The 27,703-nt window shown below is 47.3% G+C and overlaps 1 protein-coding gene across 1 annotated transcript; it reads right to left on the bottom strand.

The window, feature by feature from the left end:
- Nucleotides 1–3,308: 3,308 nt before the first annotated feature.
- LOC135293271 (uncharacterized) lies at nucleotides 3,309–8,953 on the bottom strand. The gene is made up of 2 exons (XM_064407264.1): nucleotides 7,311–8,953; nucleotides 3,309–3,555 (listed from the first exon to the last, which is right to left on the bottom strand). The coding sequence occupies exons 1-2, from the start codon at nucleotides 8,174–8,176 to the stop codon at nucleotides 3,309–3,311; spliced, it is 1,113 nt and encodes a 370-aa protein (XP_064263334.1). The 5' UTR covers nucleotides 8,177–8,953.
- Between the last annotated feature and the right edge of the window lie 18,750 nt (nucleotides 8,954–27,703).

Here is a 27,703-nt window from a genome sequence, read left to right as displayed (position 1 = left end):
ATATCAGCTCACATCTTTAAAAAGTCTTCATAACATGCAAATCCCAATTAGTCCTCACTGAGGAAAAGGCAGAGCTAAAATAGATTTGCCTACATTTTTAATTATTATTATTAAATTTACAGAACTTATGCTGACCAGCATATATTTCCTGTGAAGTGTGCAGATGATCTACATGCACACACTGAGGGAGGATTTTCCCCAAGGAATTATATCAAGTTTTATTGTCTGAAAACAGATGTAGTTATCTCTTACACTACTGAGTCGTTTCAAAGGAGCAAGCAACACAGATTGGGTGATTTTTTAGCCCCTTAGCACAGGCACAGGAAAGGGACACCTCTCTGAAGTCATGGATCATGCCAGCACATAATTTCACTTGCTTGAAAGCCTGAAGCCAAGGTCAAGATACACCAGTGTTATTCAAACCTTACTAACAACAACGTTGAAAACACTTTGCCAGGACTCTGCTTCAAAATCTTTCCGGCATATTTCTGTCTAGAACATCTTCCTCTGTCCCATTTATCTGTTTAACACACTCTGCTCATTTCTTTCCCATCAGACCCTGAGAAGCCTTTCCCATTCCTCTTGTATCAGTACCTGGACATCACCTTCTATGCAACTTAAATATTTTAATAATAATAATATGTAATATAATATAATTATTATATTGTAATATTATGCATTTTTTAAATAATAATAGTATGTACTTTTCTACCTTCTCCTACCTTTGGTGACTAGTTAGCAAAATATTTTCTGTTATCAGCCCATCTTCTTCTTGTAATTAAGCTTGCAAGGAGGTTTTATTCCTCTGCCTGTGATGATCTTTGGTGCCCTAAATTTAATTTCTTTTCCTAATCCCTACAGTAGCAAGCAGCACAGAGAAGTTTAACTAATAAAATGTTGGAACTTTGGAAGCAACAAGAACTTGGCAGAAACACCCATGGGATAAGATAAATTATCGTGTTTAAAAACAAACAAGCAGGCACTATAAGCCTCAGTAGGGCTGTGAGCAGTGCTGGCTTTCCATTGCAGAGCCTTGCTGGCTTTTAGAAGAGGGATGAGGGGTGCAAAGGCAGCAGTAAAAGCCATGTGGTGGCTTCTGTCTGTTCTCTTCCTTCCTTCTCAGCAATCCAAGTCACCAGGTGCTGCATAGCACCCTGCAGCAGCCCCTCCTGCGGGGACAGGCACAGGCAGCAGAAAGCTGCTTTTCCTTGGATTCAGGCTCAGAATTCTTTGTGCGGGAGCCCTGAACTAGCCTGTAGAACCAAGTGGTCAGGGAAGAGACACTAGAAATCCATCCCAGTTTCTGATGTCAAGCTTGATTCTTTCATCTGCAAAGCAGGATGGAATATCATTTCAAAATATGCAAAGCTGTTGCTTTGGAATGATGTCTTCACATCTGCCTTTGGATGGGGAACTTAGTAACTAAATCTGAAGGCAGCACTGAAAAAATGGGAGTCCCTAACTGCAGCGGCTACTACTGCCTCTGGGTTCCCGGCTGCTGCGGGCAGTGCCGCCGGCAGTACCGAAGCGGGAAGGGCACTCTCCCGCGGAGAGATTTCCTGGGGAGAGTGCTTAAGGCGAAAAGCCTTTAGGAGAGCGAGAATTCCCGGAGCTGTCTGCAGAGTAGTCAGTCTGCGTCTCGCAGGAGAAAGACAGGACCGCACGGACAGGGAAAAGGGAGATGTTTATTGAAGGAGCGTCGGGCGCGGACAAAAATGCTTGCTCGGCAAAGCTTTATAAACAGGATACATTAACCAATCTAAAATTTTGAGAGGAGGGAATAACGCATAACAAACATCTCGGATCTCCAGTGGGAATAAACTGGGGGTTGAGCCCCGACCTTCGGGCCATCTCTCAGTGTCCTGGACAGAAGATTCTAGATGGAAAGGAATGGACACTGAATAACGGACAGGCAGCCAGGGAGGTCTTAGAAGAGATAAAAGTGTAACTGACATGACAATCAAGAAGAGGGAGAGAGAGAGAGAGGGCCCGGGCAGAACCATAAACAGAATGGGGGGTACAGGAATAAACCAACTTAAAACTAATGCACCCCTACATTTCCCCCTTCTTTGTTTAAAAAGAAAAAGGAGGAGTGGGGTAACTTAAACACCATCTTCTGAGGACTCATCTGACCCAGGGTGGTCTTTTAACTGCTCGTCTTCTTCGGCACCTTCTTCTTGACTTTCGTCCATAATCTGTTCTTCGACTACCACCCGATTCACTTCTAAAGCAGACATCGATTTAACTATAAGCCTTCTAAGAATTCTCCAAACGACAGAAATTGCAATTGAAATGACTAGTAAAATGAAAAGGACTAAAACAACAGTTTTCAAAATAGAGACTACCCAGCCCGAGAGACCCCATACGAAATGACTAGTAAAATGAAAAGGACTAAAACAACAGTTTTCAAAATAGAGACTACCCAGCCCGAGAGACCCCATCCCGTAAAGATGTCTCCCAACCAGTCTGATGTTTTCTCCTTAATGTCGCTGATCATTCCCTTCATTTGGTCAATAGATCTTCTGGCGTCCCCGGCTTTGGATGATAAATTGAGGCAGCAGAGCCCTTCGAACTCCTCACACCGGTGATCCTGAAGCAGCAATAGGAAATCTATTGCTGCCCGGTTTTGGAGAGTCGCCTGCCTTGTTATTTCCTCGTCTGCTAGGAGGTTGCTTAGAGCGGCTGAGGTAAAATTGGCCTGTCTGGCTACCCAACACTCCAGGTGAGCTAATTCACCTAGAGACTTTGCAATAGACACCCATGGGAGAAACACTGTCCATGCGACACCTTCTGGCTTTGACCAATGAACAATTTTGGAGTCGCACTGTTCATCTAAATCTTTAAGGTCTCTTGCTACGCGGACCGAATTGTGTGCGACAATTTTCTCCTTCCAATCTTTAATTTGGGAATTGTTGGGAGCAAACAGCGTCAGCCGTCCAAATGTACACGGGCCTCCTAGAAGGCGAGGGGGGATACCTGCCCATGCTCGGTTTCCGCAAATGAAAAATACGCCGTTGGGGAGGGATCTGGGTTTATCGTCAAATGAGATGGGGGTGGTAATATGAGAGGTGACAGAACACCAATTCCCTGCCGCGTAGTTTTGATTCTGTTCTATAATTGGTGTAAAAGATTTTTCGTAGCAGTCGCGGGAAGGGAAAAATTGAACACACAAATTTGCTGACGCGGAGCCGAGCAATTTAAATTCGGTGGGGTCAGATTTAGATATATTCAATTTGGACATTAGCCTCCTCCAGATTGGATTGGGATTGGGACTAGAGGGACTGAAAACTTTATTTTGGGAAAGGGGTTCAAGGAAGGAGTAAAGGGGCTCGGGAAACTCTTTTGGAGGAAGCGGGATCCCCACAAGGCAGGTCGACAAGGGGTCTGCTGCCGAGGTGGCGGAGAGGCACAAATGATCTCTGCCGAGGGCGCCAGCGAGCATCTTCCAAATGTTTTGCTTGGGTTGAGGGACAATCCATGAGCTCGCGATGGCAAAAAAGTTCCAGAAAATGATCAGCTCGATGTGGGTTATGGGGACGGACATTCTCGGGCTTTCTGAAAAGAACAAGACAAAAAGTCATACAGGTAAAACATTAGGAATGGTTCTGCTCCGGGAGGTCTAAACCTCCTTCAGAAGGCCTCTTTTTTCTCCTCCAGCAGGCCTCTTCGACCTGTGCCACTTTCTTAGTTGGAACTTTACTGGAGGCGGTGTATGGCTTGACCCATTTTGAAGGGACCCATTTTGGACCCGAGGGAGTGGAAACGCAGGCGTATCCCCTCCCCCAGGTGACAAGGTCAAAAGGTCCCTCCGTCCTCCAGGTCTCGGGGTCCTTTACGAGAACTGGAGGCTTCTCTTTCGGCTGCAGTTGTTGGTGTTGCCTAAAGTGCCGAACAATGGGTGGATTTAGATTTTCGAAAGAGCAGTTTAAAAAATTGATTGTAAAAAGGGCCCTGGCAAGGCGGACCTGGGGGGACTCCATCTTCATTGCCTCACGTTGTTGTTGGAGGACCCTTTTGAGGCTCTGATGGGTCCGCTCCACTACAGCTTGACCTGTTGGGGAATAGGGGATGCTGGTCTTATGTTCTATTCCCCATTGCTGCAGGAAGTTGCGCAGTTCCCTGGATTTGTATGCTGGGCCGTTGTCAGTTTTTAATACTTTTGGAACGCCCAGCGTGGAGAAGGCTAGAAGTAGGTGTTTCTTGGTGTCATTTGCCTTCTCCCCTGCGTGGGCGGAGGCAAAAACCGCGCCGGAAAAGGTATCTACTGACACGTGAACGAACTTCAGTTTTCCAAACTCAGAGACGTGTGTAACATCGGACTGCCACACCTCGCAACTCGCCAATCCTCGAGGGTTAGCCCCCGTGTTAACAGTTGGAAGCTGGAAGGACTGACAGTGGGGGCATGTGGCCACAATGGCCTTGGCCTGGTCACGGCTAAGTTGGAACTGCCTGACCAGACCCGGCGCATTCTGATGGTAGAGCTGGTGGCTGATCTTAGCCTGGCGGAACACGTCTGGGAGCGGGGCCACCTGCACAGGGGCAGCGAGGGCGTCCGCCCTCCTGTTCCCCTCGGCAACGAACCCTGGCAGGTTAGTGTGGGACCGCACATGCATCACATAAAACGGATGTTCTCGGTGAGAGACTAATCTTACTAATTTGGTGAGCAACTGATAGAGGGCTATGTTGGACACCTCCTGCAGAATCGCTTGTTCTGAACGGGCAACTACTCCTGCTACATAAGCGGAATCAGTGACTAGATTGAATGGTCCAGGGAACTTCTCGAAAGCTCTGACAACAGCATCTAACTCAGCTACTTGAGGTGATCCTTCCACCTCTTTGATGTCAGCTTCCCACTGCTGAGTCTGCGGATCCCTCCAAGTCAAGACTGACTTGTGGGATGCGCCGGATGCATCAGTGAAAACAGTCAGAGCCTTCAAAGGAGTCCTACTCTGAACCTGCTGAAGAGATAATTTAAACTGGACTTCCGAATTAAAAATTTTGTGAGCCGGCCGATGAATAGAAATCTGACCAGTGTAGCTGTCCAAAGCGAACTGTAGGGCCTCATTCTCTTGGAGAAGGTGTTCCAACATAGCTTTTGTAAAGTGGGCCGAATCTAATTTGAGTGGTATGTGAATACATGTGAAATCCACACCTGCCAACTCCCTGATCCGAAGGCGAGCCTTACGGATCAGTTCCGCCACCAGCTCCTGTGGCTTCGTCATTCTTTTGGACCTTTGGTGACTAAGGAACACCCACTCTATAATCAAGAGAGGGTCCCTAGCCCCTTGGTCTTTTTTGGTGTTCTTGATGTCCTCCCACTGGAAGATCATTCCATGGAGGTGTGGCAATTTCCCAAGAATAATGAATTTGAAGGGCAGACCCGGCTGATAACGATGGGCTTGCCTCTCCGAGATGGACTTTTGGATCTTTTCCAACGCAGCTCGCGCCTCTTGGGTGAGCGACCTGGGAGAACTAAGCTCCTCTCCCCCTTTCAATAAATTGAAAAGGGGGGCCAGGTCTTCGGTGGGAATGCCTAGCCAAGGCCTCACCCAATTCAGAGACCCACACAGCTGCTGGGCATCAGCAAGCGTTCGAATGGAATTTCGAATTGTAATTTTTTGTGGTGTGATAGTTGTTTTGCTAATTGTAAGACCTAAATATTTCCAGGGTGGCATTCTTTGAATTTTGTCCTGCTGCAACTCGAACCCTGCAGCAACCAATGCATTGATTGTTAGGTCAAGACTGTGAGCAAGTTCGTCATCAGTTGGAGCACATACGAGAATGTCATCCATGTAATGGAAAATTGTAGCGTTGGTTGCCTTTGCCCTGACTGATGAGAGCAAGGAAGAGACATACCACTGGCAAATTACTGGACTGTTTTTCATGCCTTGGGGCAAAACTTTCCAGTGGTAGCGCCTCCTAGGGGCCTCTCGGTTAATGGTAGGAACCGAGAAAGCAAAACGCGGCGCATCGTCCGGGTGTAGGGGAATTTGGAAAAAGCAGTCTTTGATGTCAATTACGGCTAAATTCCAATTTTGGGGGAGCATTGTTGGGGAGGGCATCCCTGGTTGGAGGGGACCCATGTCTTCAATGACGTTGTTAATTTGTCTAAGGTCGTGAAGGAGCCGCCACTTCTCTTTATTAGGTTTCTTTATGACAAACACTGGGGAGTTCCACGGAGACGTGGTCTCCACCAGGTGACCTCGCTGCAGCTGTTCCTCCACGAGCTCCTCGAGCGCCTTTAATTTCTGTTTAGAAAGCGGCCACTGTTCTACCCAGACAGGTGTGTCAGTCAGCCAATTCAGTTTCTGGGTAGGGCGCTCCTCAGTGACCGCTGCCCCAAAAACCTGGGGAGCCGCTGGTAAGTCAATACGGGCTCCCCACTGGGCGAGCAGGTCCCTCCCCCACAGGGGCTCCGTGTAATCTAAAACAAATGGACGTACAGATGCTAATTGTCCATCCGGCCCCATAATTTGCACAATGCTCTTAGATTGTTTCGCCAATTGGATCCCTCCTACACCTCGGATCCGCTCTGCTGCGTCATGCAACTCCCAATGCGACGGCCAATCCCGTGAGGGAATGACCGTGACATCTGCTCCAGTGTCCAGAAGCCCATGAATGAACTTCTGGTCCCCACCTTTCTGTAGGCTGCAGGTGATTCTTGGTTTTTCTTTGCCTAGGGTCTGAGCCCAAGCCACCGATGGGAGGTGTGAGGATGTGGATGTTTTGGGTGGCTTGGAGTCCCAGAGCTCCTCAGGGATAGGAATGGCTTGCGCCACAATTTGACCCCGAGGCAGAAAGGTGGGAGGGCTGGCACAATACATGGCTATTTCGAATATCTTCGGGTCTGATGATATGAGACCCGGGATGATGTGAATGTCTTGTGGTGTAGATTTAGAATCTCCAACCGTGACGAACCCACCCTTGGTCCGATGCCAGGTACCTGGGCACTCCGGACTGACGGAGACGAGTTGGATATTTGAGTCAATAAGATGGAGCGGCTCCGTCAACTGCAACCGAAAGGGGGTCGTCCTGGAAGTGGTTGTTAGGACTGGCCGAGGTACCGCCTGAAAAAAATCAGAAATAGGTTCGTGAGAAGTTAAGTCTGGTAAAGTTTTAGAGTCTGTGGCAACCGGCAGGTCCTGCTGGAGGTCCCCCTCCCTTCCCTTTTCCCCGCGTGGTGGAATGATGACACCTGCCCTATTTTTATCGTGGCGCGGGGAGGAGGCGCGCTTGCAATTTAGTTTTTTGGTTGGTGTTGTGGGGTCCCCTGAGGCCGATGTTTCTTTTTAAATTCGTAAAACTCCCACCTCAGGGGACAGTCCGGCATCCAATGCCCGGATTGGTTGCACAGGTGACACGGTGCATCCGTCCGGGGTTGCAGCTTTGGTGTGTTGGGCTGTCGGGACGGGGCAGCAGCAGCAGCTGTGGTGACTTCCTCCAGGTCGGTGGCAGCTACCCTTCGAGCCGGAGCCCTGGGTTGCAGGTCGGGTTCCCCCGCGATGATAGCGAGTTTGCGGTCACAGACGTCTAGCATCTGATCCAGCGTGGGGGGAGGATCTAGTGGCAAGCTGAGGATAGCGGCCTTGCAAGCTGGATTTGCATTCGTCGCTGCCACCTCAGTGAGGATTCCCCTCTTAATCGACTCATCATGGACCTGCGTCTCGACCGCCCTGCGGAGGCGCTCAACAAAGCTTAAAAAGGGCTCGTTAGATTCTTGAATGATTTTCATATATGATGTTAAGGGGGCAACAAGAGATCGTAAGGTGAAGAAAGCCCGCTCGGCTGCTTTGGCTCCCTCCTTTAAAGCCTCCACTGGAACATACCACGCTTGAGCCTGCCCATCCTGCCATGCCCCTGTCCCACACAAGTGGTCGGTTGTTAACACACCCCCCTGCAGATCTGTGGCTGTCACTTGGTTCTCCCGCAGCGAGGGCAAGATTTTACCAATTTCTCTCTGCCAATGTTTTTCCCAAACCAGGAATTCTGTGGGGTTTAAAAGGCAGGAGAACAGCCGCCTTAAATCTGCGGGGGTGACCACGGTGTCAGAGAGTGTGGCTCTCAGAATTCCCCGGAAGTATTCACTCTCCCGGGAGAAGTCTTTTTGGGCTTTGCACAGCTCCTTTATCGAGTGATGTGGGAACGGGCTCCACTGGGGCTGGTTTCCCCCCCCCATCCCGGGCTGGTAAGTGACCGGTGCCGCCGAGAGGACTGGCGGCTCTGGAATATGGCCTTCAGCCCCCCCCGCCGCGGCTCCGGACGGAGCGTGGGAACCGGAGCTGAGAGGGGAAGAAGGAGGGGGAGAGATAAGAATGGGGGCGGAGACGGCTGACGACTTTGTCCCCGCCTGGGAGACGTGGTATGGGGGAGGAGCCGACGCCGGAGTGGAAGTGCCGCGGGGCGTGGAATCGGGAGGAGGGAGGGGAGGGGCGGAGGGAGGTGGAGCGGGAGGGGAAACCGGAGAAGGGAAAGAGTCGTAACGAGAAAGAAGTGTTTTTTGGGAAGAAGAAGGAATGCCGGCGGGAGGCGCCACGCGGTGTCCGCCATTTCGGGCTCCCTGTGAGCTATCCTGTAAAAGTGGGGCAGATGGCGGGGAAGGAGGAGGAGGGGGGGGGGAATATTAAAACGAACTGGACTTTCGCAGCTGCGAGTGTTCTTAACTGAGTCAGAATGAGGACGGGGAGAATTCCGAAAGGGGTCGGAGCAGTGACTTTGTTTCTGTGCGGTGCCATCGTAGGCTGCCGCTTTCAGGTTTCCGCGCTCGGGGGCAGCGGGGGAAGGAACAGAACAGAGGGAACAAGGTGAGCTGGGAACAAAACGCACGTCAGACGGCTTTCTGCTCAGTTTCCTCTGGGACTTCAGAACTTTCCTAATTTGGGAAGCCCAGAAAGCAGTCCGCGAAAGCGGAGAGCTCCCCGATTTAGCCAATTCTCCTAATTTAGTGCAAACTTGTCCCCAAAAACGCCAATCGTGAATTTGTTCAGGGGAAACTTCTGGGAACTGAGCAGACAGCCAAATGATTAGTTTTTTAATTTTTTTTTCGAATTTTTCAAAACCCCCCTGAGAAAGGATAGCAGAAACAAAGTTAAAGTGTCTTTTTTGAGCTTTGGTAAAACGAGCACCCATAATGAGATGGTAAAAAGCTCAAACCACCAACCCTGGAAAAACGTGAGAGAAAGGACTTTTGGAGTAACCCCCCACCGCCGGGCAGTGCCGGCAAAAGTTACGAGAAAGCCGTACGAAAACGGCGTACCGGGCGAAACCGGCGTGAGTTACGAAAAAGCCGTACGAAAACGGCGTACCGGGCGAAACCGGCGTAAGTTAAGAAAGTGGGGGGGGGGGAGAAAGAAAGGAAGAGAAAACTCACGTTCTAGGGAAGGCGGCTCCTGCGAATGGATCGACTCCGGAGTGCACGGAGCTACCGACCCAGTCCCCGGTGGAGCGATACCCATGAAAATGGGTCCGCTATCCCACGGGGTAGGTTAACGTCTCATGAGAAACTTTCCGGTGTTTCAACGAGCCGAGCCCGCTGGCTCCGGGATTTCTCTGTCGTAGGGTCCGCGGTGGTGTCGGATAGCCCCACGGCTGAGCGCCAACCTGCAGCGGCTACTACTGCCTCTGGGTTCCCGGCTGCTGCGGGCAGTGCCGCCGGCAGTACCGAAGCGGGAAGGGCACTCTCCCGCGGAGAGATTTCCTGGGGAGAGTGCTTAAGGCGAAAAGCCTTTAGGAGAGCGAGAATTCCCGGAGCTGTCTGCAGAGTAGTCAGTCTGCGTCTCGCAGGAGAAAGACAGGACCGCACGGACAGGGAAAAGGGAGATGTTTATTGAAGGAGCGTCGGGCGCGGACAAAAATGCTTGCTCGGCAAAGCTTTATAAACAGGATACATTAACCAATCTAAAATTTTGAGAGGAGGGAATAACGCATAACAAACATCTCGGATCTCCAGTGGGAATAAACTGGGGGTTGAGCCCCGACCTTCGGGCCAATCTCTCAGTGTCCTGGACAGAAGATTCTAGATGGAAAGGAATGGACACTGAATAACGGACAGGCAGCCAGGGAGGTCTTAGAAGAGATAAAAGTGTAACTGACATGACAATCAAGAAGAGGGAGAGAGAGAGAGAGGGCCCGGGCAGAACCATAAACAGAATGGGGGGTACAGGAATAAACCAACTTAAAACTAATGCACCCCTACACCTAACCACTCTCAGCTTTGCCACTGTACTTCAGCAGTGCAAAACACTTAGAAATTATCACTTATAGATATGGTTTATTGCACTTAGAAATATGGCTTATACAATGTGAATTTTGTCCTGGTGTTCAGGGTCACAACACTGAATTTTACTTAAGTATTTCAGTTACTCTTGTATCCCTCTTCTTTTACCCAAAGGCATTCACTGAACCAAGGTGGTGTCACATTTTTAGCATTGCCCTTTAGAAGCTGAATGAACTTTAAAAGCAGCTTTTTATTTTCTCACTGAAACTAAATAGGCTACATCCTGAAATTTTAGACCACTTAAAATTGGCTCATAGATAAACCTTTTATTTATTACTTATATATTAGTTATTTATATTGTATTGTAAACTGTGTGAGTATGACTTTAGTAAAAAACTGCATTCCTATCATAGAATTATTTCTCAAGCTCAGGAACAGACTCACAGCAGAAGAAAGCCTTAGGGTCTATCAGGTAACACAACCAAATGTAAAAGCAAACATCAGCTTCTCTAGAAGTGAGGTGCACGACTGCCTTTGAGAGAAAGATCATCCTACACTCACAGCGAGATGTTCTCTTTCTTTTTGGTAATTGACAGTAAAAAGAAGTGCTGGAGTACCTGGTGGCATGAAATAAGGGGCTGACATTGGGAGGAGGGAACAGTGGTTGTTTACTGGGGCTAGAAACACTCGTAGGAGGTGCAAACCTCATCTAGCAGCAGGAATACTTGCTACATGAACAAGATTTACTGACAGACTCCATCTGTGCCTTCCCACCAAACAAGGTCACTCAGCCAGATCCTAGGAAGCCTAATGAGCAAAGCTGCCAAGTCTCTGCAGTGATAATGGAGGCTTGCTCTGACTTATGCCTCAGGCACTTGCAATATTTTTAGTACTGGAAAATAAAATAGGGTAGAGGAAAAAAGGTCATAATTTTTATCAAACCAGTCCCCCTTGAGAAATATCAGTGTGCATGCCTGTGCATGAACATACCTGGGTAGTTTTTCTTTCTTTTCCTGGTGATTTGCAGTTTACTTTACTCTTGAGGCACTCCTTCATCTTGGGATTCATCTTGGCCATTCATCTCACATCTGCACCTTGGTTGTGGAAACATCACTGTGGTGGTACCATGCCCCTTCCTTACAAAAGGCTGTATCAACAGCATGTGTGGTGGCTCCAGAGCTGAGGGAGAGGCTTTAGCCATGGATTTTTGATGTTCATCAATTTTCTGCCTGGAGTTTCTGTGATACAGTCTGGTCAACTTACAGGAAATATTGTGGTAAGGGACAAAAATAAATTTAGAGCATTGCACAGGCCCAGAAAAAAAGTCTCTGCTAAGAACTTTTAGTATTCACAGCTGATTTGTTCCTGTAGACAAGGTGATAGTTAAACCAAAACAACTGAACCGCAAGTACCCTGAATCCCTTGTTTGATCTAGGATCTATTCATGTTTATCTGCTTTTGATAGGAATATCTGGTCCAGTGTATGTTTCCAGTGTATGTTTATGCACTGCCTGCAAAAAATTAGCCCCTTATTTGACTTCTTAGTGAGTAAAAGAATTCTTGTCTAAATCTGTGAGATGGCATTAAGGAGACCAAAACCATCATGTAAAACAGTGGAATAAGAAGAGAAATTTAGATGGACAGTCAGTGAAGTTTCTCAGTGCCATCCTTTAGTGCGGGATGGAATGTTTCTGGAATGAAATAGTGCTTCTTGTGGTGAGAGATGTGTTGCAATGTACGGCTGTCAGAGTCTTAGTATGGAGAAGATGTGGAGCAGATCTTTTGGAAATGGCTTTACCCTGCAGAATCCATTCTGTGTCACCTTCTGACAGGATTCTGTTCTGCCCCTGAGTCAGTGTAAACTAACTCAGGTCCTAAGATCTCACATACAGAAAACTTCTTCACAGGATGGGGAGTCACATTTTCTCTTGTGTGCCTTCACACTCAATGTATACAACAGGACATTGCCAAATTGCACTCCTGGTGATCAGAATAGAGCATTAATTTAAAAGTTCTAGGGGATAAGCTTCCAGGAAAATGCACATGCACAAGTGAATATTTCCATATTCTGGAGGAGATGTCTCTACAATTGCCAAGGGACTCTGCATAGTGACACTGGCACTCAGTTGCCTTGTAAAATACAATTGTAAGAGATGTCTTTCTGCAGTGATATAACATCACTGACTGTGGTAGAAGTAGATCTACAAGTGGAAAAGACATGAAAATTTTAATTCTGAGTTGAAGAATACACCAAGATTATGAATTAAATTTTTATTTATTGCTTAACTTACAAAGACACTGTAGCTCAGGCTCTGCAAATATCCATTCTCCAGCAGTGAGTGCAGACTGGAAATGCAGAACTTGGTGTTAAGCCCAAGGCTTTTTGGGATATCTGTCCAAATTTCCAGTGTAGGATGTCCTGGATTGCCCACAGCTTTCAAATGGCCCCTGAAGTTTGCTGTAAGCAGTGCCAAGGCTTTTTTTAGCAATACTCACACTTCTACATTCCCAGTTACAAGTGGGGGGTAACTAGTTTAGCAATATGAGCTATATGGAGGTAGGAATTGATGTTTTTCCCCTTATTCTCTGTTGTTTTCTGCCATCTGACAGACTTATAAAATGACAGCTCTGCCCATATATTCAAAAACATATCTAATAATATAATGACTTACCTAATAATCAAAAAGTCCTTTCTATTGCCTGAGAGATGTAATGAAATGTTCTGACGGGTGGGGGTGGAACAGTATGAAATCTCCAAACCGACAGCAAGCATGGTATTAGTTCCCATAAGACAGAACAGCACAGATGTGCACAGAACAGCACATCACCCTGCACACACACTAAGGAGAAATGAAGGTTTAAGGTGCAGTCTCTCAGCTCTTCTCCCTAAAGAGCAGGTACTTGTTCCCTGAAATCCCTGTCCCTCCGTTCCCCAGTTAACTCTGGCACACCACACAGTATTTCACAGCTGAAACTCAAAGCAGCTCTGTCCTGGCTGTGCACAGATCTTGAGGTGCACTGACAGCTTCACCCTCAGGCACCGTAATTGCTAAAAACCTGAAGTTTTTTTCTCTCCCGTCCCATCACATTTCTGCTGGTAATTATTTTTATTTCTTTTCCCTTCTGACCTTGCCCACAGCCATGCCTGGCTCCATGCTGTGTGTACCAGTGTTCTTTTCCAGCCAGGCCACCTCTCGTCTCCCTCTGCCCTCACGCCTCACCTAGGTCAGCCTAAGCCCAAGCTTTAGGTCAGATCTAAGCCCCGGCTTCTCTCTTGCTCCACTGCAAAAACAAGACAAGAACTGTGTGGGAAGTGGATTCGTAAAGAATTCTCAAAACCTGGCAGAAAGCTCACACAGTCTTGTACATCTCTGTGCAAACACTGAGTTAAGGTGTGATGACTTAGGAAGCCGTATTTCATCAATTAAAATGCTTGTAAACACTTTTCAGCCTATTAGCTTTTACAACACAATGCTTCTAACACCAATCACCTATATTTTTACCTCAGGTGATCCTACTACAATCCATCTTTCACAGTTCTAATTCTCTAAAGTATCTAGTCTTTTCACAAGGGCATATTTTGAAACTTATTAAACTTATGAAACTTATTAAAAGTTATTTCTTGTTCAGTCTCTCTCTCAACAATGTCATCTCTATTCTAGAGCCTTCCTAAACCAACACACCTTATCTCAGTGTTTACATACAGATGTACAAGACTATGTGAACTTTCTATCAGGTTTTGAGAATTCTTTATAAATCCATTTCCCACAGAACTGCACCTTGAGTGTGGGATTCCGGGCACTTCTCATAGCTGTCTCACCAAAACTGGCTGTCTGGGCTTAAAAAACACCAGTTTATTGGGTCTTCCTGGAAAATGGGTGATATTTTGAAAAAGTGTTAACTCTGGCTTTCTCTAAAACATTATTTGTGTTGGATTTTCCTTTATTTTGCAGTTTTCTTTAGCTTTTATAGTTTTGCATGGCCAAAAAAAATAAAGGAATTATCTCAGATGGCTGCTCTGACACTGGATGGGAGAGCAAGTCATTTTTCTATAATATGTATTTCATGAAGCTCCTCTCCTGACCCATATTATTCAGTTATTCATTAAAGCTAAAGGATTGTGTATGCTTTTCCTTTGTTGTTGTTTGGGTGTTTTTTTAAGAAAAAAACCAAATATTTCATACATTATAATCAAAATTTAATTTAATTTTAATTATAATTAAAACCATGTCTTAAACTGAAAGGAAAGTTGGTGCCTGAAAAAAACAGTTCAAAATATGTTTTGCTATAGAACCTCTTTACAACAGCAGTGTTGACTTGTAAGAAATTATATGTGTAATCAAAAACAAACCTTTTGTGTACATCTTACAATGCAAAAAAACCCACTTACAGAGATCCACAGATGAAGCTATTAGGAAGCATGGATGCAGATGTTGTATTGAACAGCCTTGCACAAATAAAAGGAAGTAAGGGATACAAGAAGCTTCAAGTACTCACTGTGAATAAATTGCATCTAGAAAGACTTGCCACTGGGTAACACAAACTCATATGACATGACTATAAAGAGAGATGAACCTTTTCTTTGGGATCTTCCCATGTCTCTCATTTAACCTTTCAGTTAAAGATGTTTTAAGCTTGAGCAGCTGTCAATGCAACATTAATATGTGAAAGAAATAGAATGAAACATTCCAGACTTCCTGCAGAGGCAGTAATTTGCTGGCTGTTCCCTCTCAGGCTTTCATGGTCCGGTGCCCAGGTGTCCTGTCCTGGAGCTCCCTGCCACGCTCACCGAGGGCTGCATTTCCACTGAGCTTTATCTCAGCCTGATAAAATTGTAATTCTTGATGAGGTTCAGCCAGGCATGCCCTAGGAACTGCAGAAAAGAATGGGGAAGAGTCAGGGAAAGGCAAAGACAGGCAACACTTCTGTCCATTACTCATAGGACAACTCTTTCATTTCAAGGGAGTTGTTCTGATACAGCCCTGCTTAGCACTGAACAGAGGGTGATTAATGTTTAATTAGTTACAATGCACCTTTTCTAGCAATTAGTGAACACCTCCCCCAGTGATTGAGACCATCTCAGGGTCTGAGACTGGGTTTCCATCACCACCCCAGCACCTGTCTGCTTGTTGCAGCTTGGTTTGGAAAATCACCCACATGAAGAAATGTCCTTCTCTTTGCCAGCTGGGCTCCAGAGGGTTTAACCAACCACTAATAGGACCCCTCATCTGCTGAGTTTTTGCTCATTCATGGTCCTGCCTCCCACCACAAACAAAGCACATATGGAAACCTCTACTGGGATTACTCCACTTGTGTCGCTCAAAAGGCACTGACAGTTCCAGTGCCTCAAACAGTGTCCCATACCGTGTCTCCACGCAGGGAAAAGCTAATAATTATAGCAGTGACTCTTTCTGTGACTGGGTAATATGTACAGGGTGTATGATCCATTTCTCTAAAAGAAAAAAAAAAAAGTACTTTTATATGGCAGCATTGGCAGTGAAACTGATTTTTAACAAGTACTTCAGGGATTCCAGATGTCACTTGACAAGTTGAGCAAAAGTGCTAGCTTTTCCATCAGTCTGTAACAAGTAATCATCTAACAGTTGCAAGATTACTCAAGTGGCTCTAAGATTATTTTTGCAGCCAATTTCAGTCCATGGAATTGTAGAAATAGTCCCTGTCATGGTTTGACCCTGGCACAATGCCAGGGCCTTTATGAAAGGTGTATTTTCAAAATGCTTATTGTGAGATGTGACTCGGAAACAGAACAAAGCAGGTTTTAACTTGGGGATGGAGGGAAAAACACAACACTTTAATAATCTACAACACAGAAACATAAGGGAAAAAGAAAAAAACCACACACAACAATCCACAATGGAACACCTCCAAAACACTCCTCCTCCCCCCACCCCTCTAACACTCAATCCCCTCTAACACTCAATTCTCAGTCCAATACCCTCCTTCACACAACCGCCCCCAGTTCATCAGGAGAGAGGAGTCTCCCTCTTGCACCATGGGCCTCCCCTGGAAACACAGTGGAACCTCCTGTGCTTCCACGTCACAAGTGGCAGCTGCCCAGAGAGAAGCTGCTGTGGTGACCATCTTCCTTCCATGTCCAGTGCTCTCACCACCGGCCATGGACCCAAATGCTCCTTAGGTCCTTTTAAGAATGCATTGCCCAGTTCCAAGATGTGGCAGCCTCTCACCATTTGGGACACCTGTCCCCCCCCATATTTTTACTCTCCTGGGGCCTGGTTCTCGGGAACAGAGATCTTTCGCTGAAGGCAGAGGGCTCCACCACACCCTCCCCCTCAGTCTCTGTTCCCTCTACTTCTCCTTCTTGGCTTCCGGCCAACTGCCTCCCCCAAGGTGCATTCTCTGACATCTCGGAAGAAATTGGTTTCGCCCGTGGCTACGTAAAGAGAAAAGTTCAGCCAAAGCCACTCCAATCATCTCCTCCATCTAGGGCACTCTCATCTGCTAGCATTTTCTTCAACTACTCAAACCTTTCCTTCTTTCCCATCCTCCGTCCCCTCTTAATCCTCAGCTGGGGAGGATCAGTGTTTTTACAGCTTCCATTGTTTCAATACCAAAAGAGTTAAAAGCTCAGCCCGGTCTCCCAGCGGCTGGGCACCTCGCCCCCCACTTCTTCTCCTGGCCATGGTGCCAGCACAAGATATCAAATTTCCAGCCAGCACAGATTCTCTATCACTCTCTCCCGGGGGGGCTGCCCAAACATCCCAGGTCTCCTCCACCCTGCACCTTGCAGGGCTCCGGCCTCCCTCCCCACAGGCCGCATGGCCTCCCCTGCCCCACCCAGACACAGCTGGGCAGGGAGAGGTCAGACCAGCTCACCAGCCGCATCCAAAGAGGGAGTTTCTGCGGGACTGCTCTGCTTTTAACCTCTGTGTGTTCTCAGAGGTGTATCCAAATCCCCAGTGGCCACACTAGGTACCAATTTCAAATCTGGCCACTGATTGGTTTGACCACGACTTTTCCAGAAACTCACTTCCGGGTCAAACCAAGACAATGCCTAATACCTAATCTAAACTGTGTTATTGAAAGAATTGCTATGAAGGTTGTAGATCATCTGTAGGTCAAAGCACTGATTGAAGTCCTGAGGCCTCAACACCAGGCCCTGTGTGAGGCCTGAACAGCAGGCCCTGGGCCAAAGCTGACCTCTCGATGAACCTTCCAACCAAAGGTTATCTTTGCATCTGCTCATTAATGAATTATTATTAGCAGTATGATCTCTGTACATTTTCACTGGTGAAATGTGGATTTACCTGTGCATTTAAAAATCAGACAAGGCCCCAGTCTGGCCTTGTTTGGGGCTTAATGATCAAAGTCACCTCCCTTGGTTCCTCCTTGAGCCCTGGCCAGGCTTTGGGAGGAACCCAAGAGGAGAATGAAACCAGATGTTCCTGCACTAGAAGTGCTGTCAGTTTGTTCATTCAGCACTGTCAGAGCTGGGCCCTCTCACAGCGAGGTTGGAGCCTCACCTGTGGCTGGAGGCACCTTCAGGAATTCCCAGTGTCCAGGAGTGGCTCTGCAGCCCTTGGCTGTGACAGCTTCACCCAGCTGCTGTGTGGATCTGGGAGATGGTAAAGCCTGACGGGAACTGGTGCTGGATCTTTCTTAATCACTGCTGCAATCTTTGATCTTTGGTGGTGATGATTGAGTGCATTGCTGAGCTGCTCCTATTGTAATTATTTTCAAATAATTATGTGCTTTACTTGTGTAATTTTTGCAGATTTACCTTATATAAATGACACAATTCCTTCAGTTGGTGTCTGTGTCTTTGGTGCTGACCCTGCCCACTGGTAAAACTGACCCAGTGGGCTCCACAGAACCAAGGGGCCCTTGTGACACTGCAGAGCCTCCTGTGACATTGTGACCCTGTGGGGCTTAATGGAACCAAGGGGCCATTGTGATACTGGGGCCTCATGGAACCACGGAGCCCATTCTGACACTGCGGGGAACTCATGGCAACAAGGGTCCATTGTTTTCCTCTCCCTGGCACTGCCCAGTTCAGCCTTTCCCCGCCCCTGCCTCAGCCCAGCAGAGCAGCAGAGTCAGGTCTGGCCCTGCAGCAGGAACTGGTGGCACTGGAGGTCAGGGACAGCCACTCTGGGTCTGCAATGCTCAGCAGATGCTCAGCTCGGGCAGCTCCTGCAGCCCCAGGGCCAGCCCCGCTGCCCAGTCCAGCAGCAGAGTTGGCCCCGGGGCTCCTCAGGCAGCTCCTGCTGGCCCAGGGACAGGGCAGCCTCTTGCCAGGGCTCCTCTGCACACCCACGGGCTCCTGCTCTGCTCCTGGCCCATGCCAGCTGCCCCCAGAGCCTTTCCCAGGGGAACACGTCTGTGCTGGCCCCAGCAGCCATTGCTGCAGCCCCTGCCCTGCTGCCCAGAGCCCCGAGCTGGGGCTGCTGCTCTGCAGAGCACGGGGGCTGTGCTGCCCGGGGCCCTGGGCTGCCTCTGCTGGGCTCTGCTGCTCAGCCTGGCACACAGAGGCAGCTGATGGTGCTCCCTGCACTGACTCCCTCCCACACAGGCTCTGCGGGGCCATGGAGGGGGCTCAGAGGTGCCTGCCTTGTGCCAGGGCTGCCAGAGGGGATTGGGGCTGCCCTGGATCCTCCTGGGGGAGTTCCCTGAGGGTAAGACCAGGCAGTGCCCAGACTCCTTTCCCTAGGCCTGCTGTGTCCCTGGGCTGCAGAGCTCTCCTGGCTCACAGCAGACGTTCAGTCCTTGATCTCGGGGTGACCCCAGCCTGGCCAGGCCTGTGCCCAGTGAGCTCCACTCCCTGCTGGTCCCTGGCACACCCTGTCCCTGCAGGTCCCCTGTGTTCTCCTGGCAGCTCCCAAGGCCCTCCAGACAAACCTTCCCCTGCCATCAGCCCTGGCACAAGCTGCAGAGCCCCTGGAAGGCTCAGCACAGACCATTCCCCATCTGATGGGCACTGGCCACCAACAAGCAAAACCTGACCCAGACCTGAGTCCCCTGAAGGCCCCAGTGAGACCCTGATCTCATTCCACTGAGTCCTGTGAGAACAAGGAACACAAGGAGCCTCTTGAGAGTCCTGAGAGTGACTCTGAGGGGAGCAAAGCCTTCCTGCCCTGCGCTCAGGAGATGCCCTTTGCTGGTGGAGCTGCTGTGCTGGAGCCCAGCTGTGTCCCAGCAGTGCCCATGGCCTGTCCCTGCCTGAGGGCACAGCATGGACACGCAGCAGGACAGTGGCCAAGCTGCCAGAGCACTCCGGCCTCGCACCCACAGCAGGGCTGGGAAGGGGAGTGTGGAGCTGGGAGGAGCAGATGTGGAAAGAGCCAGGGCCATTGTCCCTGGCCATGCTGCTGTGCTGGGAGCCCCTTCCCTCCACCTCTGCTCACAGGCACTGCCCCTGCAGAGCCAGAGAAGGGCTGAGGAAATGCCTTGGACACACAGCTCAGGGCAGACACTGGTTATTATTCAAATGCATACGGAACAACCCTCCTGAAAGTCTTTATGTTGTAAAAGAAAAGCAGATGTTAATGTAGAAATGCTAAGAGTATTACTCCAGTAATTTATAAAAAACATTATGACACTGTAAAAATAATAAGAAAAGGTCCCAATGACAAAATGGACAAATAGGAGAAAAAGGGCAAGATTGTAAAGAGTTACCTTCTGAAGGTTCTGAGCAGAAAAAAGAGAGTTTATTGCTTCTGAAAAGATAGAGTCATTCTTTTCCTCAGGGCATCCTTGAGCTCCTGGTTCCTCAGGCTGTAGATAATGGGATTCAGGGCTAGTGGCACCACTGAGTACAGAACTGAAAGGGCCACATCCAGGGATGGGGAGGAGATGGAGGGGGGCTTCAGGTGAGCAAATGTGACAGTGCTGAGAAACAGAGAGACCACAGCCAGGTGAGGGAGGCAGGTGGAAAAGGCTTTGTGCCGTCCCTGCTCAGAGGGGATCCTCAGCACAGCCCTGAAAATCTTCACATAGGAGAAAACCATGAACACAAAACAGCCAAATAGCAAACAGACACTAACTGCAATAAGCCCCAGCTCCCTGAGTTGAGATTTGGAGCAAGAGAGCTTGAGAATCTGTGGGATTTCACAGAAGAACTGGCCCAGGGCATTTCCATGGCACAGGGATAGGGAAAATGTATTGGCCGTGTGAATCAGTGAATAAAGGCACTGGCCCAGGCAGCTGCTGCCATGTGGGCACAACAGCCCTGGCCCCTTGTCCCCATGTCAGGCTCTGGGCTGGATCCTGTGCAACATCCTTTGCTGGAGGCTGTGGCTCCAGGTGGACCGGGGGGATACCAGGGGACAGGGACCCTGCTGGGCATGAACAGCATTGGACTTGTTGGGAGAAACTGTGAGGGGGAGCTGGGGCAGAGTGAGCAACCCAGTGACCTCACACAGCCCTCCTGGGATGCCACACAGCCCATCTGGGATGTCACAGCTGGCTCTGAGATGTCACAGCCCGTTCTCTAATGTCACACAGCTGGTCTCTGATGTCACAGCCAACTCTGTGATGTCATAGTCTGCACTGTGATATCAGACCTCTGATCTGTGATGTTACAGTCTGTCTGTGAAGTCACAGAGATGGCCTGTGATGTCATAGTTTCTCAATGACATCACATAACCCACTCTGTGATGCCATAGCCCATTCTGTGACCTCATGTTCCCAGATGATCAATTGTCTACACCAGGTGAGCTGACACCTGGAGCTTGTTCTCCAAAATCCCAGGCCTATGGAAACCATATAATGCCCATTGTGTGAGGAGGGGAACTGGAAGCTCACCAGCCTCAGTGTCCTGCCAGCTCAGCCAGGCCCACTGGAACATTGGGGTCCACAACCACCAGGGACCACCAGAGAGACCCCCAGGAGAGTAGGGGAGGGGAAATACGTAAGTGATTTTGGGAAAATTATTATCAGATGTATATTTAGTCTGGGACAATCAATGAATATCTATGCAAAATACAGTATATAAAAGAGAAACTTTCCTGTACTCAGCATGCACGGCTTTGGGAGAAACCATTCCCAGTGCATCCAGCTGAATAAAGAATGCTGCTTCTCAATGCTACATTGGTGTTAAGGAGTTTTCTATTTTACTGAATTTTTGGTAACACTCCCACCTCCAAGGAAAGCTCTGTTGTCTCCTGCTGTTCACAAATAGAGAAGGGCTGGTGGCAGATGTAGTTGTCGGAGTCTGCCGGGGGTACAGTGACCATGAAATAATCAAGTACTCAATATTCTGTGAAAGAAAGAGGGGCAGCAACAAAACTTCTACACTGGAATTAGGAAGGGCAGACTTTGGCCTGTTTAGAATGCACATTTGCAGAGTAACAAATCAGGTACTGATTTTTTTAAGGGAAACAGCCCTTAAAAACAAAGGGGTCCAGGAAGGATGGACACACTTCAAGAAAGTAATCTTAAGAGGAAAGCAGCAGTCTGTTCCACTGTGGCAAAAGATGAGCTAGAGAGGAAAATGACTGGCCCAGCTGACCATGGAGCTGTTGTTGCAACTCAAGGGAAAAAAGAGGGTGCATCAACCTTGGAATGAAAGTCAAGCAACTTATAAAATGTTTAAGGATGTTGTTAGATCATGCAGAAAGAAAAGGAAAGAGGTGAAAGCTCAATTAGAGCTTAACCTGTCCACTTCTGTAAAAAATAATAGAAAATGTTTCTAAAAAAAATTAATAGAAAAACATGGGATAAGGAGAACCTCGAGTCTTTTTTGGATGCAGTGGGGAATATAGTAACTAAGATAAAGAAAAGGCTGAGCTACTTAACACCTTGCTTGTCTCAATTTTCAATATTAGGACAGGTTGCCCTCAGGACAAGTGTTCTCCTGAGCTGGTAGATGGGCACAGGGAGCAGAGCAGTCCCCTGGAATCCAGGAGGAAGCACTTGGTGAGGTGCTGAGCCACTCAGATGCTCACAGGTGTATGGGACCAGATGGGATCCATACTAGGGGGATGAGGGAGCTGGTGGATGAGCTCCCCAAGCTGCTCTCCATCATTTACCATCAGTCCTGGCTCAGCAGGGAGGTGCCAGAGGAGTGGAGGTGCCAATGTGAGCCCATCCCCAAGAAGGGCTGGAAGGAGGATCTGGGGAACTCCAGGCCTGTCAGCCTGACCTTGGTGCCTGGCAAGGTTATGGAACAGATCACCTTGAGAGCCATCACAGGGAACCCACAGGATGGCCGAGGGATCAGAGCCAGCCAGCGTGGATTCCAGTATCTGCACTGATGATCTGCATGAGGGGACTGAGTCCAGCTGTGTCTGTCCGAAACTTCCCTCATTTTTTGCCTCTCAATCGTCATGAAAGCCAAGACCACCAGGGAAAGGAAAAGATCCTGTTCTGAAAATCCAGGTCTGTCTGGTCCACCGAGCCAGATTATTGCCTACGGGTGTGTTTGCTCAACTCATGGAACACTGCACCCGAGAAGGGGCAGTGTGCTCTCCTTCACCTGCATCACCTAGCAACGCTAGTGCTGGAATTTCTCCACCCTTCTGACTTGGCTGGACTTTCTCTCTGGAATGACCTTCCCGGAGGTCACCACTAAAAGACCCTCCATTCACTGTACATCAACCACCATGACAGATGGACTGAGATGGGAGAAAGTTCTCCCCTCAAGGACTGAGACGTGCGACCCCTACATGGAAAAGCTCCCCTCTTCTTCCCAGAAGGACTGAGACTGAAATCCCCACCGTAGGGTGAGGGAAGGTATGCGTGGGGACCGGAGCAAGTTTTGCAAGCGACCACTGGACCGAGAAGACAATGGCTCTTGCCTACGACGTCTGCTGCTGACGACGCCTGCTCCTGATGGACTACTGATGGACTCCTTGTACCCTTTATCAATAGACTATTTTGAAATGTGTCCCCTTCCCCCATTTCAAAAGGACTATAAAAAGGGTTAGAGCTGACTGATACCCTTGAGATCTCCCCTGACGTGAAGACGACAGGCCTCTTCGTCGACCGGACTTCGAGGGACTTTGTCATCTGCACGTCTGGTAGCTATACACCTCCTTGCCTTTCCTCTCTTCTTTTTTCTTTTCCTTATTCTTTCCCCTTTCTTCATTCCCCTTCTCTCTAACGCATCTTTGCTATGGCTATTCAATAAAAGTATATCTGTTTTGATTTTACTGCAAATCCCCTTGTCGTGACAGTTTTTGCACCCTGAGATCAGTGAAAAAGAACCTTCACGACTCACGTCCTTAGGACGGATCGTGTCACCACACAAAATAAAAAAAAAAAAAGGAAAAGGAAAAAAAAGATGTAATCTCCTCCTTGATTGCAAACACAGAGACAGCTGGAAAAAAGTAATTTATACAGTGCAGGATCAAGTGAGGAATGGTGACACAGCCTAGAATTGAAAATACACCAATCACCCTGTACAATAAAAAGAAAATTTGATGCTTATGATAAGTTAATGCCCACCAGATTGTTCACAAAATAGAGTGTCTGGAAACATCTTGTTCACAGCATTTACTATTGAAAAAAAGCCACAGAAAATAAATCTAAAAGGCTCATATCTCTCTCCTATAAATCTACTCCCAGGGCAGAGCTGTAGAGAACATTTGTACAGGGTTTGAGCTGGGGAAGGTTTCCACACTCACCCTGCTTTATACTTCCTGAAAATGTTTATTTAAGTTGCTATTTTCCATTGCTGTTTTGACTCCTGTCATTTGAAACACCACAGAAACAGCCACAAAGTGCCAGTACAAAGCCAGAAAAACAAGACAAAGCTCAGAAAGAACAAAGCCTGTTTTGAAATCTGAAGACACCTGTACAAATACTTTTATTTGAAGAAAAACTTTTTCAAGTGAAAAATAAACCCTCCAAAAACATATAAATTCAAGTGAAACAATTCAAGTAGAAAATCCACGGAATCACAAAGGAAATGTGCATCCACAGTCAAAACCTACACAGCTCCAGTGGCTACATCCCTTCAAACCTCAAAGCCATGCTGAAACACAGGGATCTCAGCACTTAGGGGTGATTTGCAGCCGTTTGGCAGCTGCCCCTGACCCTGCAGAGGAACAACTTGGCTACAACCAGCTCAGCTCAGCTCAGCTTATCTCAGCCACACGTGCTGAACACGTTTGCTGTGCTTGCACACCAAGGTCAGGGTGCAACACATCCCTCACACACCCAAACCAGGGCATGTGACACAAATACCTGTTGTCACAACAAATGGTGCCTCCTGAGGGGAATAAGCACCAGGACCTAATGCCACCCATGCAATGCACCCACTGCAGATGAGTGACAAACCCAACTATCACACTGGGATTGAGGAACCGTAAATGCTGGGCCATCACCAATTTTCATTGCTCTGCCCCTTCTGGTATGTACAAAATGGGTTCTTTTAGCAGCAATGAAATACTGACCTCTGAGAAACTGAATCCATTTCCCCAAAAACCTGAAGATGGGATTTCAGGTTACGATGGCTGTGCCTGCCACTTGCTTTGTGTCTCACCCTCTTGGACACTGCACAGCACAGTCAATTCTATGCAAAGCTCCCATTAAATAAACTATCATTACATAAACAGCCCCATTTTCACAGCACATATGGTTTTGAAAACTCCCTTTATCCACTGGGCAGCTGCAATGCTGAACAGAAGCTATGGCCAGAATTATGGTATATGGCAGAAAGTTCTGTAAATCCCAAGTTTCTGTGTGTTTTTATTTGATTGCAAAATGTCACATTTCTGACATATGATGGGGATTTACATCTGCAAATGCTCAGCATGTCACAGTGACAGACTGGGGCCATGCTGACTGTATGTTTTGTTAACACTGACAACAACCACAGCCAATAAAACTCAGGGAGTCTTTGTACTCCAAATGTATTCTGTACTCTTTTTCTAATATATTTGTACAAAAGATCTTAACTTCTTCCATTTTCCTCAAGCACTGTATATTCAAAGGTTTACAAAATGTTACAGTTCATAGGATTTCAGGGTTGTATTTTCTTTTGTTCTTTTTCCTTTTAATTTATTTATTTATAATCTCATCCCAGATGTGGCATCAAATGCACACAGCGGGATATCCTTAAGCATTACTTTGTAGAGTTCTTTGTGTCACCATCCAACATTCTTAATCATGTGAAGATTAGCAGAAAGACTTAGCTGGGAGTAGTGTGAGCAGTAGGAGGGAAAACTGGGTATCTGCTTGTTTAAAACAGTTCCACACCAGCTCTGTCTCCTTTTCCCAATTTCCCCAGCTCCCAGAACACAAAGTGGAGCAATAACCAACCTTCCCTTCCATTCACCATCTGCACTGCCTGCTTCTTCAGCACAGCACCTAAACCAGGGCTCCCTCCTCTTCCTCCATCCCACATCCTGCACACACATCCTGGATAACTTCACAGCTTAGAGCTGGTGGCCAGGGGGAAAAGCTGAACACAAAAGCTTTGGCTGAGGCAGCTCCCAGTTCCTGGTTCCAGTCAGATCTGCAGCTCCAGATCCCAAAGCAAAGGCAGCCACTGGTGTGGTTTGCAAACCACTGCAGGCAGCCCGGTGAGGGAGGGTGTAAGGATCTGAGAGCTCAGCATTCCCACAGAACTTGTCCACTGCAGGAGGAAGCCAGGACACCAACAGTTCCATGTGTAAGACAGGCAAACAAGGGGGCTGGACTGATTATTGGCCCCACAGGCATTGGAAGGTTGTGGATTTCCATCACAGGTCACTGTTCTTAAACAAAGACCACTTAACATGTGCAAAGTAACCACAGAAAACTTCTAACAAACTGTACAAATGACAAGAAAAGTAATTTTTAGGATGCAGTAATTCATTCCTCATCCTAACATGTTAATCTGAATTGATACCTGGGATTAAGTGGCCGCAAGCACAAAAATGCAGAAACTCTAATTGTCATAGGGAAACTCCAGAAAAGAAGTGGATCTGCTGACAACACAACTACAAGAAGACGAATGACAAATTTTGCCTCTGACACATAGGGACTAACAGGAAAACAAATTAACAGCAGCCTTTTCTCACATGAAATTATGAGACAGCACAATAGTGTAAAAGTCATCTTATATGCAGAGCTCTTAAACCTGAATTAATAAGAGGACTATTGCATAGTTACTGCTAGGTATAATTTGGAATACATTAAAACCTTTACTTCCCCAGACCAATATTTAAAATAAACAAGAAGCAGTGAGCAGGCACAGCCACTTCATTAAAGTGATCACATAAACTCTCAAGCCAATACTTAATTTGAATTAATAGTAAAGATAAAATTGAATGCATAAACATGCCATGCAGAAAGAATGAAGTTCTGAAAAGCATTAAGTGGTTTAATGATATCACATAACAAACACCTGATGAATTCATTAAATACAAAGGGTTCCAGATGCCACGATACAGTGAGCAGTTCCTACTTGAAAAATCAGATCGATATCAAACTTACAAAAAACTGGTGAGTCTTAACAGCTGCAGGACACGGGCAGACATTTTGCAAAGCAACAGCAAAAGTTGAACCCAAGACTGATACAGCCAAAATATCCATACCAGACATTATTAGTTCCAATGAAGTTACTCCAGTGTTTGAGGCAACAGCTTCTATTTCTGCTTGGAAGTGCCAGGGATTTCTCCTTTAGAACTGCCCTGTAGCTGAGATCCACTTTCCCCCAGACACATTCCCAAGGGGAGACCCTCAGCTCACTGATTACAGAAACTACTCTCTAGTCTTACTCACCTTTGCAGGGCAGCTAAATATATGCACCAAGATGTAAAATCTGCAGAGCCATCAAAGCACTTCTGCTGGAACAGAAGAGTTGACAATTTATGGGCTCTTCAGTTGTGCCTGCTTTTATCAGGCTGGTTAGTTGAAAGAAAATGCACACATAATTCCTCAATCCCATTAAAACAAAGACAAATGACAGCAGAGAACTCCCAAGCTCAGCAGTTTGAGCAATGGAAGATTCTGGACTCACACAGAAATGAATCAAGGAGCCTCCTCTGTGGGCAGCTCCTTCCACAGCCCCTCTACATCAGCTTCACAGCTCTGATATCCAGCCAGCTCCAGAAAATGCCATCTTGGACAATGAAGAGCTTCCAGATTTCCCAATGTACCAGTAAGCCAATGTCTCCACTTTTTCAGTGAAGTGATTACATGTCAAATAAACAAAGCAAGTAAATTCACAAGAAGCTACTAAAAAAATTCAGTTGCCTCTTCCAGCATTTGGGGAGCACAAGCAGGAATCCCAAAGAGGCAGTTTGGGGCTGGTGCTTAATTTTAACATTTTGAGTTTCAGAAACTTACAGGAACTCCTGTTCAGTGCATTAATGACAAAATGTAAACTGTAGTCAGTACCTGAAGAGGGAAAATTAAGCAAATTAACATTTCTCATGGGGATTTATAACACAGGTTTGCTGGCATGTTTACTATGCAGGAATAAATAAATGTGTAATATAATTGCAAGAACTCATTGAAAACTGAAAAACTGGACTTATGTAAATTCATATTAAACTCAAAAGTCACTTATTTTTAAGGCAG

The sequence above is a fragment of the Passer domesticus genome, unplaced genomic scaffold (genome assembly GCF_036417665.1).
Source record: "Passer domesticus isolate bPasDom1 unplaced genomic scaffold, bPasDom1.hap1 HAP1_SCAFFOLD_98, whole genome shotgun sequence".
Taxonomy (NCBI): domain Eukaryota; kingdom Metazoa; phylum Chordata; class Aves; order Passeriformes; family Passeridae; genus Passer; species Passer domesticus.
Note: the sequence above shows the minus strand (reverse complement) of the source record. Positions and strands in the feature narration are given on the sequence as shown.